Source organism: Furipterus horrens, unplaced genomic scaffold (assembly GCF_987537825.1).
Source record: "Furipterus horrens unplaced genomic scaffold, mFurHor1.1.pri manual_scaffold_7, whole genome shotgun sequence".
Classification (NCBI taxonomy): domain Eukaryota; kingdom Metazoa; phylum Chordata; class Mammalia; order Chiroptera; family Furipteridae; genus Furipterus; species Furipterus horrens.
In genome coordinates this window covers 14,542,851-14,559,271 of record NW_028327177.1, presented here as the reverse complement: position 1 = coordinate 14,559,271, position 16,421 = coordinate 14,542,851, and the positions used below count along the sequence as shown (strand labels likewise).

The 16,421-nt window shown below is 40.6% G+C and overlaps 1 protein-coding gene across 1 annotated transcript in view; it reads right to left on the bottom strand.

Annotated features, from left to right (window-relative positions):
- Positions 1–7,043: 7,043 nt before the first annotated feature.
- Positions 7,044–16,421, bottom strand: part of EXT1 (exostosin glycosyltransferase 1) — a 270,855-nt gene continuing 261,477 nt past the window's right edge. Inside the window, exons 9-11 of the mRNA XM_090283428.1 lie at positions 12,938–13,098; positions 10,580–10,751; positions 7,044–7,591 (exon numbers count right to left, since the gene is read on the bottom strand). Coding sequence (XP_090139554.1) covers positions 7,406–7,591; positions 10,580–10,751; positions 12,938–13,098 — 519 coding nt within the window. The 3' untranslated portion in view covers positions 7,044–7,405. The remainder of the gene's footprint in view (positions 7,592–10,579; positions 10,752–12,937; positions 13,099–16,421) is intronic.

Sequence of the window (16,421 nt, the reverse complement as noted above, 5' to 3'; positions counted from 1 at the left end):
GATGATCTTTAGGAATATTTACGACAGCATAGATCCCATTAATTGAACACTTATTACAAGATTTTCCATAACATTGTAAGAAGATTTAAAATACCTAAATATCCAACAGCTAGGAATTGGGTAAAGAGAATATGGAACAGCCATGTAATGGAGTACTACACATTCATTATAACTTGTTCAAAATGATTTAATGACATGAAAATATGTTGACTATATATTAAGTTTTTAAAAAGCAAGTTATAAAATAACATGTATATATGTATCTTTGGGGAGCAGTTAAAATAGCCTCCAAGTCTCCCTCTTCCTAGAGTAACCTTTTTGATGTTTTTGTTCTTTTTTTTTGTACTCTTAAGATGGGATGATCTGATCCTCTCTGATTAAAGACACATTTTAGGTTTGTTTTACAAGTAGATTTAGCCAAGGAAACTAGGTTATTTGCAGTTTAGTTTGGAACAGAAATTGAAACTCGGCAAGTAACTTCTCTATTGGCAAGAATATGTTTGCTTTTTAATGTAATTGAAGCAACCAGAAAAGAATAATTGGCACCCAAATTTCAGTTTAGTCCTGAACTACCTCAACTCTATTCCATTAAATGAGAATAAAAAAACAGACCACTCCTCAAAAAAAAAAAAAAAAAAAAAAATGCAGCTCAAAAATAAAAACTCAACTTTGCAAAATTTCTGCTGATGGATTGCCCATTGTTGAATGTGAGGATGACTTCATGTTGATAGGCATTAAAACATGAGTGTAATGGGAAACAAGAGTTGTCTGAGACACTAGAAAAACCAGTTCAATTTGGGTCAGTATTAGTATCCTAAATGCTAAACTGAGCATGTTTCCTCTTCAACAGATTACAGGAAAGATTCTTAAAATAAACCCTTTTGGCAAAAATAAACTACTAATAATGGGTCAGCGTTAGATACTTATTACATCCCAGGTGCTATTTTAAGAACTTTCTCTTTATTAACTCATTTAACTCTCATAAGACCCCTATCAGAGATAGACTGATTTTATTTTGAAAAACTGAGGCACAGAGAGGGCAGGTGATTTCTATAAGGGCCACAGAAGTACCAAGAGGCAGAAGCAGGATTCAAATCCAGGGTTCCAAAGACTGTGACTTGAACTGGCACTCAGACAGCTCACCCGGGTGCAGCCGAAAGTAAAACAGAACAAAAATTCCGTTGAACCCCCTACAGTACATGAGTTCCTCCACTGTATCGCCCAAAGCATAAGCCTCTAACAGCACACAACACAGCCTAATACCAAAACCCTCATATTCTGAACTCCTGCAAACCAGAGAGACTGCACGTTAAGGAAGACCACTGCTGAATGACTCAGGGGTCCACAAATAACTTGTAGGTTCCTCTGGCCATGACTAGACGTGGTGGAAATGCTCAGACTATAAGGCAATGTCATCTTTTATTTATAAAGGAAGATTGCTCATGATATTTTTTCAGACTATCACATTCACTGAAAACAACCATGAGGTAAGGTTGGACCAAATTTAAAAGCTGTTTCTCCAAGGAGACTTCTCATTTGTCCTCACTCTGAGGAATGATTCTATTACCAGTCACACTGTATAGATTTTACAAGTAACAATGTCACAGCACCTTCCAGTTTGCAACCTGGGACTTTACAAATTCCTCTCTGAGTCTCCTCTGATGACTTATCCAACTCACCTTGTTCAAACACACCCAGACTTCTCTCTCCCTTGCTTGAGAAGAGGGCGAAGGGTTTTCCCCTTCATCTTTAGTCCCTCAGAGGCACCTAGCACAGGGCTCAGTTTGTGGTGGCTGTTCAGAAGCGATTTGTCAACGAATATTTTTAAGTCACCATTTTATCGATGAACAAATTGAAATACAGAACATAAAACTTGAAATAATAAAACAAACCCACACCTCAAATGCAATTTGGCATTTATTCCCCTGAAAATATGTAACATTCATGAACTGATGTCCTCTCTCTAAAAATGTCCAAAGACTGAGGGTAGAAGAGGGGCAACAGAGACAGAGAGAAGATGCCACTGGTAAGGAAGAAGGGAAGAGAACGAGGAGGACGTTCATTGCTGTCATAGCATAGTGGTACTACAGTGGCACTACAGTGGCACTACAGTGGACCTGAGCCACGGCACTGCATTCACACCTGGAACCATTTATACATTCTTTTTGAGAAGAGCCAGCCTAATAAATGCACCGCCAGCCAGTAATTCATGAGCTCTACACAATAGTTGAAACCAAAGCGGGTAATGGCCACAGCTGTCGGGCTCCAGATGCTCTGGGGCTCAGCCTGCCGTGTTGTCCCTGTGTCCCTGTGGAGGAACGCCGTGAACTGGGCATATCACCACTGCTCACCCTGGCCTGCTTCCAATGGCACCAGCTGCATCTGGCCTGCACGGTGGCTGCTGCTGGCGGCCCTGTGTCCTCGGGAGGCTGCGAGGCGGCAGGGGCTGGCCCTCCAGCCAGCATACATGGTCCAACCTCAGCTGCCTGTCTCTCCCCAAACCTCCATGCAAGCTTTGAGCTCCCCAGCATACTGAATCCTCCTGAACATGAGCATCTTTCTGTGATCAACAGAAGGGATGGAATGAAAACCACACAGATGAAAAGTCACATAGTTTATTAATAATTTCTTTTTGCTCTTCTATGAATTGAAAGGAAAACATCTTTGGTGACATTCTCTGTAAAACAATCTGTCTTGGGTGGCAAAACGCAGACATACAGTTACACAGGTCGGTGAAGTTAAGTCAAGATCTATGGCTTTGTATTTTCTCACACTTCAGGGATTAATTGCACTGAGTCATCACCGTCTTTAACAAATGGGGAAAACACTTCAGAAAAGACCTGCGGTGAGACTACAAAATCACTGGCAACATATTAGAAAACTGTTCCAAATGTACATCGTATATAAGTTATACTTTTTTTTTTTTTGCTCTACAATTTGCCATTTAAAGTAATTTGTCTTCAATGATTTCCTTCTATCTCTTAACATATCATACACATATTTTTCTCTCAAAACAAATAGACAAGGTTCATTACATGGTAACCAGGTCATTTGCATGGCCCTGATTTTAGTAAAAATTACAACCAAGGGAAAGGGCTGTATTCCTGAAGAAGAAGAACTATTGCAGAAATCAATTGGCCCTTGAGGCCTGAAAGGCAAATCATTACAGAAGTCCAGGGACTGAAAGGCAGGCTTGCCTTCCTTTCAAACAAGGGTGAGACCATGCTCATTGGAGGGTGCAGCTGTCTCAGTGGTTGACGCTCTTTCCCAGAAGGTGATACTACAGCCTCCCTCATTTAGTTAATTGGCCAGTGGCAGTCCCAAATTTGGGTAGCTCCTCCAGGCTCCTCATATGGAACATACTAAAACTCAAATCAGTGACCACTACAGACAATCCCTGCTAAGTAAAAATCATGGCAATAAAATCCTTTGATTTTTGGAAAGAACGAAGAGGAGAGCTGGTTTCCGGGAGTCATCTTATTATTGAGATTATGTTGTAAATAGTATCCAGAGCTTCTGCACAGTGCTACTAAATTAATGGGAGGGACTATGTTCTTAGGAATCTTGACCCCATTTTCTTTAAGTAGAGTCGGAGTCAAGGAATAGTCTAATCTTTCCCATGTTGCAGCCCTGAGACTGAGAGAGACAAATCTAGCACAGCAGGTTATTAATACTCACCAAAAAACTCAAGTTAAAACAACTTCGTCTCCGTCAAGCATACCTGTGGGTATGAGGCCAGCAGTGAAAAGAACATTCTTGGTTAAATCTGGCCAAGAGTGACAAAGCCATCTGCAAGGTCCCTGTCCACAGTTGCTGCAGATGGAAGCCAGGTACATGAATTCAGTAACTGAGGTCCCAATGTTATCAGCTATATTATGAATGTATTAATTATTAGAAGGCAGGGATGTTTCTATTGAGTTTATAGCAACAACTGGTATTTTTAAAAAGAGACCAGAGGGAATATAAGAGATTTCCTCATCTGGGAATTCTGAATCCATAATTCAGCAAGTCTTATTCAGATTCTCACCTGGCCAACCTCTCCACCTTCTTCCCATACCTGCCCTTTAAACAGGTTTGATTAAAATTGCATTAGTTCTTAAATCAAAGCAGCTTAAAAAAAAACAAAACAAACAGTATACATGTCTATCCACATTCATTCATCTCACCCCTGAACTTGAGTAACCTTTATGAAAGGCCACTGCATAGTATTTCTTCAAGTGACCAGGTATTCCAGAACCTACTGTAAATGAAAAAGAATCACTCCTAAAGGAAAATTGAAGGAAGCAACCAAGATTGATCCTTCTCTGAGCACCATTTGTAATAAGAAAAAGTTAAATTGTAACGCACATAAGATTCCAGGTACCAGAGCTTTCGCTTCGTTCTGAAGCAACCTATTGGAAGGTATGCTGATATATCCAGGTAGACCTGCCTACTGATTATTTCATGAATTTTTCTGCACCAGTCTCAATGTTGGGTCATTGTTTTCAACAAAGGTGATATATTTAAAGTATATTAGACATAATGTAAGCTTGATTTGATATTTATAAGGCTTTTCATATAAGTAAATACATACAGGAGCTTAAAAAATTATTTTTAAGATCATGTGTCCAATGTGGAACTGGAAAGAGATGCTGTGTGGAAATTTTAAGTGGTCCAGTCCTCTCTGGAGTTTCTGCGTGCAATTCATTACGTGGTTGGCACGGCACTCCCTGCGCTGGGCTTCTTACCAGTTGGTGTTGGCTCACTGAGGGACCTCTGGTTATCATTCAAGTTGGCTGAGAGAGAACTCCGGACATCCTACAGAGATGGCCATGATGTGTCAACTTGCTGCAGTGAAATATAGCCCTTTCCTTAGTGAATTAAAATTACATCTTACTGTTGGGTCCCACTGATTTGCTAGGCATTGTTCAATTCCTAGCTGTATGTTCCAAGTAGGAAAAGAACACACTGGTTAGCATCCCAAAGAGATTTTCTCAGGGAATGACATAATATGATACCATGGAGATTTAAAGTGGCTGAAGAGAGTGTCAGATCCTGTTTTCATGTATAATTACTGTCTCCCCCCTCCCCTCAACATACAGTGTGTGCGGAGAATATGTCCTGTGAACTTTGTGACAGGTAAATCTGGCAAAGCAGTTTTCTGAATCCAGTGATGTGACTGACTGGTACAGTTAGGGGCACTGTTCTGCAAGCCAAGACAACAATATGAGTTTTAAGTTGGCTTGGGGGTGTCACTGAACAAAACACTGCATTCATTTTTGCAAAGAAGAAAGGTACATGAATAATGTGGCAGTCCCAAAAAGTTAAATATAAATGCACAACGGTCAGATGAATAAGGATTAATTGCTATGCCTTCAAGCCACTGAGAGCTGCAGCTTGAATGGCAAGAAACCTATTAGACTGGGCAGTAGACAGAAACAAGGACAAGGACCACAGACTTAAGAACTATTTTTCAACAAATACATAAGAGATAATAATCGCATCCACTTAAAAGAAAACATCCCATGTTTGAGAGTGGGATAAGGCTGGGTCAAATTGGTGAGAGAGCAATTTAGGGAGCTGTTCTGAGTCACGCGGCTGCTGAGAAAGCTCCTTGCATTGAAGTTTATTACCTGTGTGCCACTCACAACACAGCATCTGGACATGTGGGTCTGGCCTTCACTCTGTCACTACGTAGCATGTTGAATCACCTCTCTGGACCTCCGCAAACACCTAGTTTCACTTGTTTAGAGCACCTTCCTTTCTTGCATTCTCTTTGCAAGTTCCTCTTTCTGGTCCAGATGTCTACAAAGCAAGGATGAGTTACAGTCTCCTGGATTTATGGATTCCACTGACCTAAGCTAGGCACTTGAAGTTATTTGAACATAATTCTGTGATAAAATTTTCTTCTAAACAACACTGAAAATAAATTTATGAGACTGAGGAGAGTTTAGGGAGGAGAAACTGAAGTGCTTGTTCATTCAGCAGATAATAGAACCTAATAATATCTTTCCTTTCTCTGTTGTCTCTTGCCTCTTCCAGGTAGAAGAAAGCATTTAATATCAGAATCTCCTCTCTGTCATTTACAGTGGAGTTAAGCAATATATGTATTCGTATATATTTATATATTTTTTCAGTTTATATTTGCAGTTTTACAATAATCAGAAGCTCAAAGCAGCATTTGCAGGGATAGAAATGCTATTTTTAACAACAAGCACAATTGAACGTCTCCAGATTTAAAAATTAAAATGAAATAAAACAGTGTTCTTGTTTGATTCTGATTATTTTGGGGTGCCAGATTCTTGCTCAAAACAATGTTTGACCAAAAATGGTACCACGGTCCCAATGGTGAGGTCACTTCTGAGCAATCTTCATGTTCACTGGTGAGAATTGATATCTTACTTCCTTTTCAATGGAGAAGCTTCTGAAACTTGAAGTTCTCAACAACATAAAAGAGCTCATCTTGTAAATAATCTGTTCCTCTCCATATACTCATTCTCAACGTACATCATTTGCCTTTAAACCAAAGTTTTCCCCAGCTCTGAGCAGACGTATGGTTCAGTGTATGATCTAGCCCCTACCTCGGGAAAGAACTGGGTTCTTGTTGTGGGCCAGCATGTCCATCCCACCGGTATGCTGGCAGGTGGATTGTTTGGATGGTTCCTTGGGCAAACGGAACGTCTGTTAATTATACTACTGTTTTCTTGGTCCTAGTTCCCCCACCCCACCCCCCAATGAAAAGGATTATCATACTTACGTATCTCAAAGTTTTCAGTTAGAACTGTCTACCTGGAAGTCATACTACTTTCCCTCATGCAGTGACATTTTAGAGATAAAAGTTCAAGGTGATTTGCAAATTCAAAGTGGAAAACAATTTGCACTGGCAATGTTGAATGGTGAACTTGTGCTCAATGATTTCTTGACACTGGATAGAGTGACTTATTGTGCTGTCCATGGAGTGTGAGGTTTTGTGATCACAGGAAACCCTGCGTGACCAATGGCAATGATATTTGCTGGGAAGAGGAGCAGCAGCTTTGAAATACTCACAACCAACACAATTTTGATTAAAGAAAGAACTCTGGTTTTTAATAGTTTTGATCATTAAAAAAGTTTAAACCTGCATAGCAATCATTTCAAAAATAATTATTTAATGTTCCATAATTAAACTGTACACAACCTAGTCTTGGGACAGAGAAGCCAGTGAGGTGAGTTTGGAGCAGGCCGGTGCAGTCCCAGGAGCCAGGAGTAGAGTTCTCATTGGCCTTTCCTTCTCGTTTGTTGTTTTTGTTTTGTCATTCTGTCCATGTAAGTTCATTTGGATGCTTGGCACGATCTGGCTCCGCAGCTGAGCGGCTCTGCACTGGGAAGAGAGAGCAGCTTGACCCTAGTCCCTTCTCGCTTCCCCTCCCCCACTTGGCTGGATTCCTCAAAGTCGCTCAATGTCTCGGTATTTCTTCCTCAGAATAGAGACCTGGTCTTTAAAGAGGACGGGGTCGAGCCTCATCTGAGAGTGGATCAGCGGCATGTAGCCAAACCAGCTGGCAAACGTATTCATGCAGCTCTGTCGCTGGGCAAAGTGGTCGGGGTCAGCCCAGCGGGAAGCCCGGGAAGTCTGGGGAAAGGAGAGCAAGAAGGAAGATCGTGAGCCAAGGGCAAGGTGAAATGGAGACACTGCAGAAAACCAAGTCAGACTCACAGACACGTGGCAGATTTCAGGGTTTGGCCTGGCCACCAAACCTCCCCATCCTTGTGCCTGGTGAAAATTCAAGCACTGATCCTGGTTTTCCCCAAATAGGCTACTTTCCTCAGTGCTAAATACACACACAAACAATGATCCATGTTGAATGACTAATTCTCTGCTCAGGAAATGACTTACCAATTTCACCACAACTACTATGGTCACTAAATATAAAACTTCTCTTTGCATGTGGGATCAAATATTATGACCAACAATGTGTTCGCGGTTTCAGAGATAGTTTTCTAAAACTTTCTGGTTACTTGGTTGATTCTGAGTAAGTTGAAAGGATGGATAGCATCTCTTTAGCTCTCTGTGTTGCCTCTAAGGTGGTAATTATTTTTAGACCATGAAAATGACACAGATTTAAAAGAAAGCCTTGAATGACGTGACTATTGACATTTAAATACGTGAACTAGGCATAATATCTTTAAAACCATGTTTTTAGAAACAAAGAAAAGGTCAGTTGCCCAATTATGGGAATAGACACAAACTCGTTTATGTCATTATGCAACTTTTTAATGATGTATATGCATGTGTGTTTGTGGTCATTGTGCATGAATCCTCATGCATTGTTAGACAATACTTTCATGGGAAGGTACTTTTCACTGCGAAAATCACCCAGAGTCACTTGAAAACAAGTGTTAACATGCTTGAAAGTAACCACCGAAGGTAAATACAAATGCCAAGTACTGAGCAGCAGAAAAACAAACAAAATATGATTTGTAAAAAGTGTGTTCATGATGTTCACTTGAGCCTCACAAAAACCTGGTCAAGTTATCTACCTAGGTAATCACATCCCGCTCTATAGGTAAGAAAGTAGGTTCAGGGAAGTCAACATTATTTGTTCAAGGCTGGAAAAGGACAGAGCGCAGGGTCTACTCTTTAGCATTTATACTAGAAGAACTCTGAAATTAAGCCGACCATTTGAATTCATAACAGAGCCGACAGTTGTCACTTGTTCCTACATTGGCATGAGCTTGCAGGCCCTTTCCGAATGGTTGACTCCTTCCCAAAAGGAAGAACCCCCCCCCCCCCCACCTCCTGGCAAGTGCTCCCATATGCAAATGGGAATACTGTCAGGAGCTTAAGCTCATTCTTATTCTCTCTTAAAAATAAAAAAAATTAAAAAAAGTATTGAATTACTCAAGTATCTTTTTCATCTCTAGACTTTATTTGGGGTCAACCAACATATTAGAGAATATACCTTTCCAGTATAATCAAAGTACAATCTTCAAGCATGACATCAATTTACTTTACCAGTCATACAACGTTCAATAAACAAATGTGTTTGACGGGAAGAATGGGGAAAATAAAGTACATATTTAACTAGACACATCTAGTTAGACCTAAGGCTAAATTGGGATTTGTCCCCCAAAGGATGTGTAAAATTATTAGAACTATTGGTTTGGTAGAATCAGACAAATCTATGAGAAGGGCATAAAACCAGCCCCTAAGAAATCATGTGTCATTAGAATTCCACCTCCAATCGGCGTATAACCTAAGGGAAGTTCATAGAACTCTCCAAGCAAACAATATAAAGGAATGCTGTACCCTTATGTGAGATAATAAATATGAAAGTACCTGGGCACACAGTAGATACTCCATATATCTTGCTTGCCTTTGAATATCCTTTCAGCCTTAAAGATGAAAAGCTCTTGCAAATCTTGCCTGTTCTTTTAGTAAAGGGAGATATAATTTTCTACTAGACACCTTGCCACTAAGGGCAGCGGCTGTGTCATAAACAGAATCTGGAACAGTGCCTGATAGAATCTGTACATGTTCAGTAACTACTGAATGACTAAATTTTAGAAATGGAAAAATCCTGTAAATATGTTCCTCTTACTAAACTTAGTGAATGAAAAACCATCAATTGACAGGCATGGCTAAGTTTTCCTTAGCAAAAACTAGATTTGTATATGATTTCCAGTATTGTTAGAACAAGGTCAATGGAAAACCCTAAACAACTGAACTGAAAAAAACATGTTAAAATATGTCCTTTAAGGATGACTCAAATCCTGTTGGATAATACTCTATGATTTAACTGGGTAGATCTAAATGGCCTTACTTATAGTACTGGACTCTGTCAAGGAGGAGTAAGGGTAGATGAGCCTCCGTATATATAGATCATCCTGACAGCGGACCCTGGGGTGTGGAAGACCAAGCAGTGGAAAGAACAGAGTCTAGAATTCAACTCCCAATTCTTCCTCTAATACTGGATGACTTGTAGCAATATGCTTAAATTGTCTGCATCCTAGTTTCCCTACTTGTAAAAAGAGAAAGTTGGATTGTATTTCTTTGCAAGCATCTTTATACTAAACTCTTATGACTCAATGCCATATTTTACTTTTATAATATTTTCCTATGTTATCTCACCCTCTTGAGGTAGATTTCCTCATTTCCATTTCAAAGATGAGCCAACTGAGTTTCAGGAGGCAACTGAGTTGCCCGCAGCTTTTAAGTGCTGGTTCTACAACTGGAAATCAGCTACTGTCACACCTGGTCTGCCACCACAATGCTCATCCAGCCCAAGAGCAACCACCAGAAGGCTGTGTTTTGAGTAGTGGTGGCTATTCATTAAATAAAACACTGATGATCACCTTACATACATTCTTTAACTCTGGAGAAGGTATGTCTTTCTCATGCCACTTTGTAGGTCATATGAAAGTTTTTATATTCTTGACTTAAAGATCTCTTTGACTTATGTCTTCCCAATTATCCGTGTGCCAAATGTACACCCCCTCGGAGCCTTCAGATGTGTGTGTTTTTAAGATATATCTCCTCATTATGCTTCCTAGAGGAACAGTGCGTCCTCATTACCTCCCGGTGAACCACCAGCAAGCAAAGGGAGGAGAGTTCTCTTACCTGTCCCATCATTGTCTCCTTATACTGCTTCTTCTGGGTCACTTTGATTGGAGGCAATTTTGTCACAGCAGACACCAGGAAATTCATGAGAATGTCCTCACAGTTGGCCAGTTGGTCCACCATGTTCTTTAGGCTGGCTGGCAGATAATGGGTGTACAGGTAGTGATAATATCTGGAAGAACCAAGAAAATTTCCCAGGGGTTGGGGGTGGACATCATTATATATGGTGGTCTTCTTTGACAGAAAACACACACCCATTCTTTGGATCCCTAAACATGTCACAGATGATGACAACAAGAACTATGACTTATTTGGTTCTTAGTACACAAGGTGAGGCAAAAGTAGGTTTATAGTTATTCATATGGAAAATAATACAATAATTAATAAATAACACAAGAATAAACTCTGTTTCGTGTACTCACAACTGTAAACCTACTTTTGCCCCACCCTGTATGCCAGATAATGTTCTAAAGTGCTTTACGACAAATGACTCATCTAATCCTTATAAGGAATCTATGATGTAGGTACTATTATCATCCTCATTTTACAGATTAAGGTACAGAGATACGTACATGCAAATATAGCTTGCCCAACCTAATTTTAATAGCAGGTTTGTTGGTAAGAAACAATACTTAAATGGCAAGAGAAGTTACTTACACATAATCCATTTATCATTACAAGCCACTTTACAATTTTAATTATTGGTTTAATCAGAACTATATTTAAGACTCTCCCATAACTCAGAATCCAATAATATACTGTTGTATTTTTGTGGCCTATAAACCATCTATTTCAACACTGATTAATCTGGTGGTCAATCACTGTGGAGGACCTATGCTAATTTGAATCATTTTCACCCTACTATTTTTTGGAGGGACATGGAGTATATATTTATAGGAAAAAAAAAAATGAATGAGTCAGAGTCATTAAGTGGCAGTGGCAAGAAGAAAGGGAACAATGAACTTCCAAGAGGTTGAATCCTGAGATGGAGATTCAGCCAGTCTAAATGTTTACACCTTGCGCCTTTTCAGACTGATTTATATGACAAGATTCTCTATTCTTCACTAAAAAGGACTAGGTTAAGATTGGTGTGTTTACCTTACCAAGGCAGAAGAGCGGGGATTTCATTTATGATGAAGTCAGGACCACTAAATAATTTGGCAATCTTACCCAAGCTTTAAAGACCATCTATGCAAACATCTCCCAGATTTTTATCTCCATCCCTTACCTCTTTCAACATACTCTTTGGATGTCTTACCAAGCCCAAGACTGACTCCTGCCTTTCCTTTAATACATATTCCATCTATAGCTATCTCTATCTGCTGATAGCTAATCTATCCTGCTAGTTCTTCAGGTCAAAAATGCCTACACCCACTCTGTCAGGACATCACGCTGCAGCATCTTCAAAATATGCCAACCTGATCACTACTTACCACCTCCTTTGCTCACGTTCTGCTCCAGGCTCCACCATCTCTTGTTCGGATAATGTCAATCACCTCCCAACAGGTCTCCCTGCTTCTGCCCTGGTCCCCTTAGAGCCTGTCATCAACACAGCCTCCAGAGGGGATGCTTAAAACCTGAGAAAGGCTGCTCTGCTCAACCCTCACATCACTGAAAGGGAAGTCAAGTCCTCACAGTGGATAGCAAGGACCTGCCCCTGGGCCCCCACGGCCTCTCTCCCCTGCTCTCCACTGTGCTCTGCTCACATTGGTCTTCTTGATATTCCTCCAACATTCTGCCTCGGGGCATTTATTCTAGCTGTTTCCCAGGCTGTAACACTCTTCCTACAGATACTCTTTCGGCTGACTTCCTCTCCTCCTAGTTTCTGCTCAAATCTCACCTGTTGCAGGAGGAGCACCCTGCTCCCCCCACCTATCTGCCCTTTCTCTTTCAGTTCTTCTAATCCTTTACCTGCTCTGCTCTGCCTTATTGCTATGTAACTTCTCACCTTAACATATTATAGAACGATTATGTGTAGTGCATCTCCGCCTGTTAGAATATAAGACCGTGGGGCATTTAAAAAATTTTACTTAATGGTAAATCCCAAGCACCCAGAACAGTGCCCGGGGAAGGGGGGTAACTCAATTATTTACTTTTGTAGTTGTTATTCTAATATTCAGTTACTCAATACATCTAAGATGAACTGAAGATGTATTTCTGGAGATGCAGTAAGCCACGAGATTTTATTGGTTTCAAAGACACACGTTGGTTACATCAACAAAATTAAAGAAGGATTCAAGGTCATTTTCGCTACTGTTGTTAACAAGATCTGGCTGAAGTTCCTACTTAGGGAGCAGTCAGAAACTCACATAAGGAGCATGTACGAATCTAAACGAGCAAAACACGTAAGTTCCTCACTTGTGGTAAATAGCAGCTCCCGTCAACACCATGGAGTAGTCGTTCGTCCACTTGGACGTGTAGCCCCACCGTTCCTTAGAGTTATCCCAGAAATGGCTGCGTGCGGGGTACCCCACAATCCTCTCGGGGAAGCTCTGCCAAACAGTGAAGGCAAAATCCACCTGCAGGCAGAACACAGGCCAAACAAGCAGTCAGCAGTGGTAACAAGGTCAGCAAAACATCTCCCGCCCCTGCTCATTCCCAGCGCAAACCCCGCCTCCATTGCGAAACGTAGGCGCCACGTGTTTCTCAGCAAATTAAACTGACTGCTTGAGATTTTGCCCCATAATTATGCACATTTTTATGTCTTCTGTTACAGAAATTTCAGATTTGTGCAAAAATGAAAGGAAAAAAAAAAAAAAAGCAAACAAAAAAACATTTGCTGATGTGTCCTTTAGAAATCCAGTCTGTTCAAGCAGTTGCTTCCTCCCCGCTCTCCACAGCACACATGACCGCTGATTCATGGGCAGCACAAACACATCTGTTTTATAAACGGGAGCAGATTTCCCACGTACCATCCAGAGAAGGAGTGCACACACCATCCCGAAAAGGAGTGCACAGCATGTATCATGACCCGCACACAGCAAAGCCAAAGTGACTAAAATAAAAGTATTCTCTTAAGAGTGAGAGAAAAGATGTTCAAAACAACGCCCAAGTTTTAACAGAAACACAAAGCAGATACGTATCACAAAGAAGCAGAAATTCAGGCCTCTCAAGTTTGAAGATGCAAAGTGCCAGGGAGATCTAGCAAAAGCATCCACAGTGAAAAATCACGAGGAATGAGTGGGGACAAGGCGAAGTGAAGCCACAAGAATGATTTTAAAGGAAATGCGGCTACATGACTTTCCAGTGCTTATAAACTAGCATTAATGGTTAGCAAAGCCTGTTTTCAGATGTGTAAGCTCACTTCTGACTTTCTATGATTATTTCATGAACGGTAAATAAAATAATATAGAAAGTAAAAATAAAAATGGTAATAGTAAACAATCACATAATGCTCATAATTGTATAATGCTTATAATGGGCATAGGTACTGAGATGTTTTAACTCATTTAATCCCATTTCCGTGAAAAAGTAATTTTATATTCTCAAATTTACAGAGGGAAGCTAAGGTATATGGAGGTTCAAATGATCTGCCAGAGCTGGCAAGTGGCAGAGCCGATATTTGAACCCAGGCCATACGGTTTCAGATTTGGTGTGTACTGTTTTCATAGCCTTTCTCTTAGCTCTGCTGCTCCAGCGTTGAAAGCAATTTATCTCTTATACAGGCTACACATTCGACCTACAACCTTTGCGCTACCTCTTCGTGATAAGTAATAAAAATGGAAATGTCATTTATTCCACCAATAGTTCAAGTCTCAGCACAGTGATCGCTCAGACATTCAAGAGCAAAGCAAATAACTTTTCACGATAGATCAAAGGTAAAAACAACACCAATTCCGTCAGCTAATGAATAAATAAACTCAATATTGTACATCAATACAATGGAATATTATTCAGCTATAAACAGGAGTGAAATACTGATAAATGCTACAACATGGACAAACCCTGAAACATCATGGTGAGTGAAAGAAGCCGCACATAAAAGGCCACATGGTACATGATTCCATTTACACAGAAGTCTGGAATATACCAACACACAGACAGAAAATAGACTGGTGTTTCCTAAGGTTAGTGAGTGACTGATTAATGGCTACAGGGTTTCCTTTTTGGGTCATGAAAATATTTTAGAATAAGACTACACACCACTGTAAATGCACTACATGACACTAATTATACACTTTAAATTGGTCAATTTTATGTTATGTGAATTTTACCTCAATTAAAAGACAAAGCAAATAAGCCTAGATCAATATTTCCCAAGCTTTCATCATATACATAACGTCCTCCCTGTTTTTGCCACATTCCCAGACCACACATTCAATGACTTACTTAGTATTTTTCTTTCAACTGCCTACTCATTTTTTCCCCCTCTCTAGCCTCATCCTAGATAAACATGTCAGTGAAATCCTAGGTTTGATTCCTGCCTATATTATTTTCTTACAAGCATTAAAGGAAATATATAATTGTGAAGCTTAAATACATGCTTGCCATGAACCATGTAAAACTACTTAATGTGCACAACCCATTTGGGGGGAAACACTGGCCTGTGTGATCTGTAGAGTCCTTTTATCTCTGAAATCACCATTTCTATAAGCAGCCATAAACTCTAATTTTTATGAAAATCTAGTTTGGTGTCCTATCTTAAGAGAGCCTGAACAACACAGCTTGTCCCCCTAAACTGTAACATCCAGTGTGGGGGTCGGGGGGGTGGGAGGAGTAGGGTGGCGGAGCACCCATTAAGGAAGCTTGGTAGGGCAGGGGCATCTCAAAGTGAAAAGACAGCAGGGGAGTGAATAGCATGTGCCAGAAAATTGAAATCAGGCTGTGATAACCTGAATATCATCCCTGGTGTTCAAACGCTAATGGCGCCACTGGAGAGGACAGTATATTCTGCAACCCGCCACAAAGAATCAGCCCGGCTGTCGGCGCTCTTTGGGTTTTCCATGACTCTTTCAAAAGGAAACACATGCAGTGGGAACTACTAGACAACCCGATGGGGTGTTTTCATCACGCGCATTTCTTACTCTCCCAAAGCCGTTTCAAGTCATTTCAAAGGAACGCAAAAGTAAATTCAGAAAAAGCTGCGATTCCTATGACAGCCCTGCTTTCACGCAGATCATTAGCACACCAAAGAAGGCAAAGGTCAGCTCATGGCCTTCTCTCTTAAAAACCAACATCTGTTTTCTTTTGAGAATTTGCAGCAACCCAGATAAATGTAAATAACTATAAACCAACTACATGTAATACCCTTTAAAGGAGGCTGTTTAAAAATCTCTCCTTAATACTGCAGAGAGACATTTAAACAAGCTAAGAATCCTTAGAGAAAAAATAAAACGAACCAATAGATAATCACCTAAAAAGAGAAATCCTGTTCTGGACCTTTCTAGGCAACACAGCCACTCCACTGATCAACAGCCATCAACAGGCGACACTAAACCAGACTGCTAGCTCACGTTGACTTCTAATTCCTTCATATACAGCACATGATCTTCCCAGTGTGCACTGAGTGGCTGGAATTGCTGTTCTTTGAAAATAATTTCACCAGCACGCGGCTACATCATGGGACAGGGAAAAACAAATCCTAGAGTGACCCTCGTTGCTTTGTGTCCAGGGGAAGACGTCAGATGATGAATCAATACTTCAGGAAGTAGGGTAATGACTCAGGTATAAGCTGTAGTTGTCATGACCATGCATTCGCCATGCCATGGGATGCTTTCCTGTGTTTGCTCTCTGAGATCCACTCGCTACTCTTCCTGCCATGCTCTGCAGCTGAGATGCTGGGACCTATGCATGGCATGGCCTTGTCGGCCTTGCTGGGAGGTGGCTGACTGGGTGAAGTCAG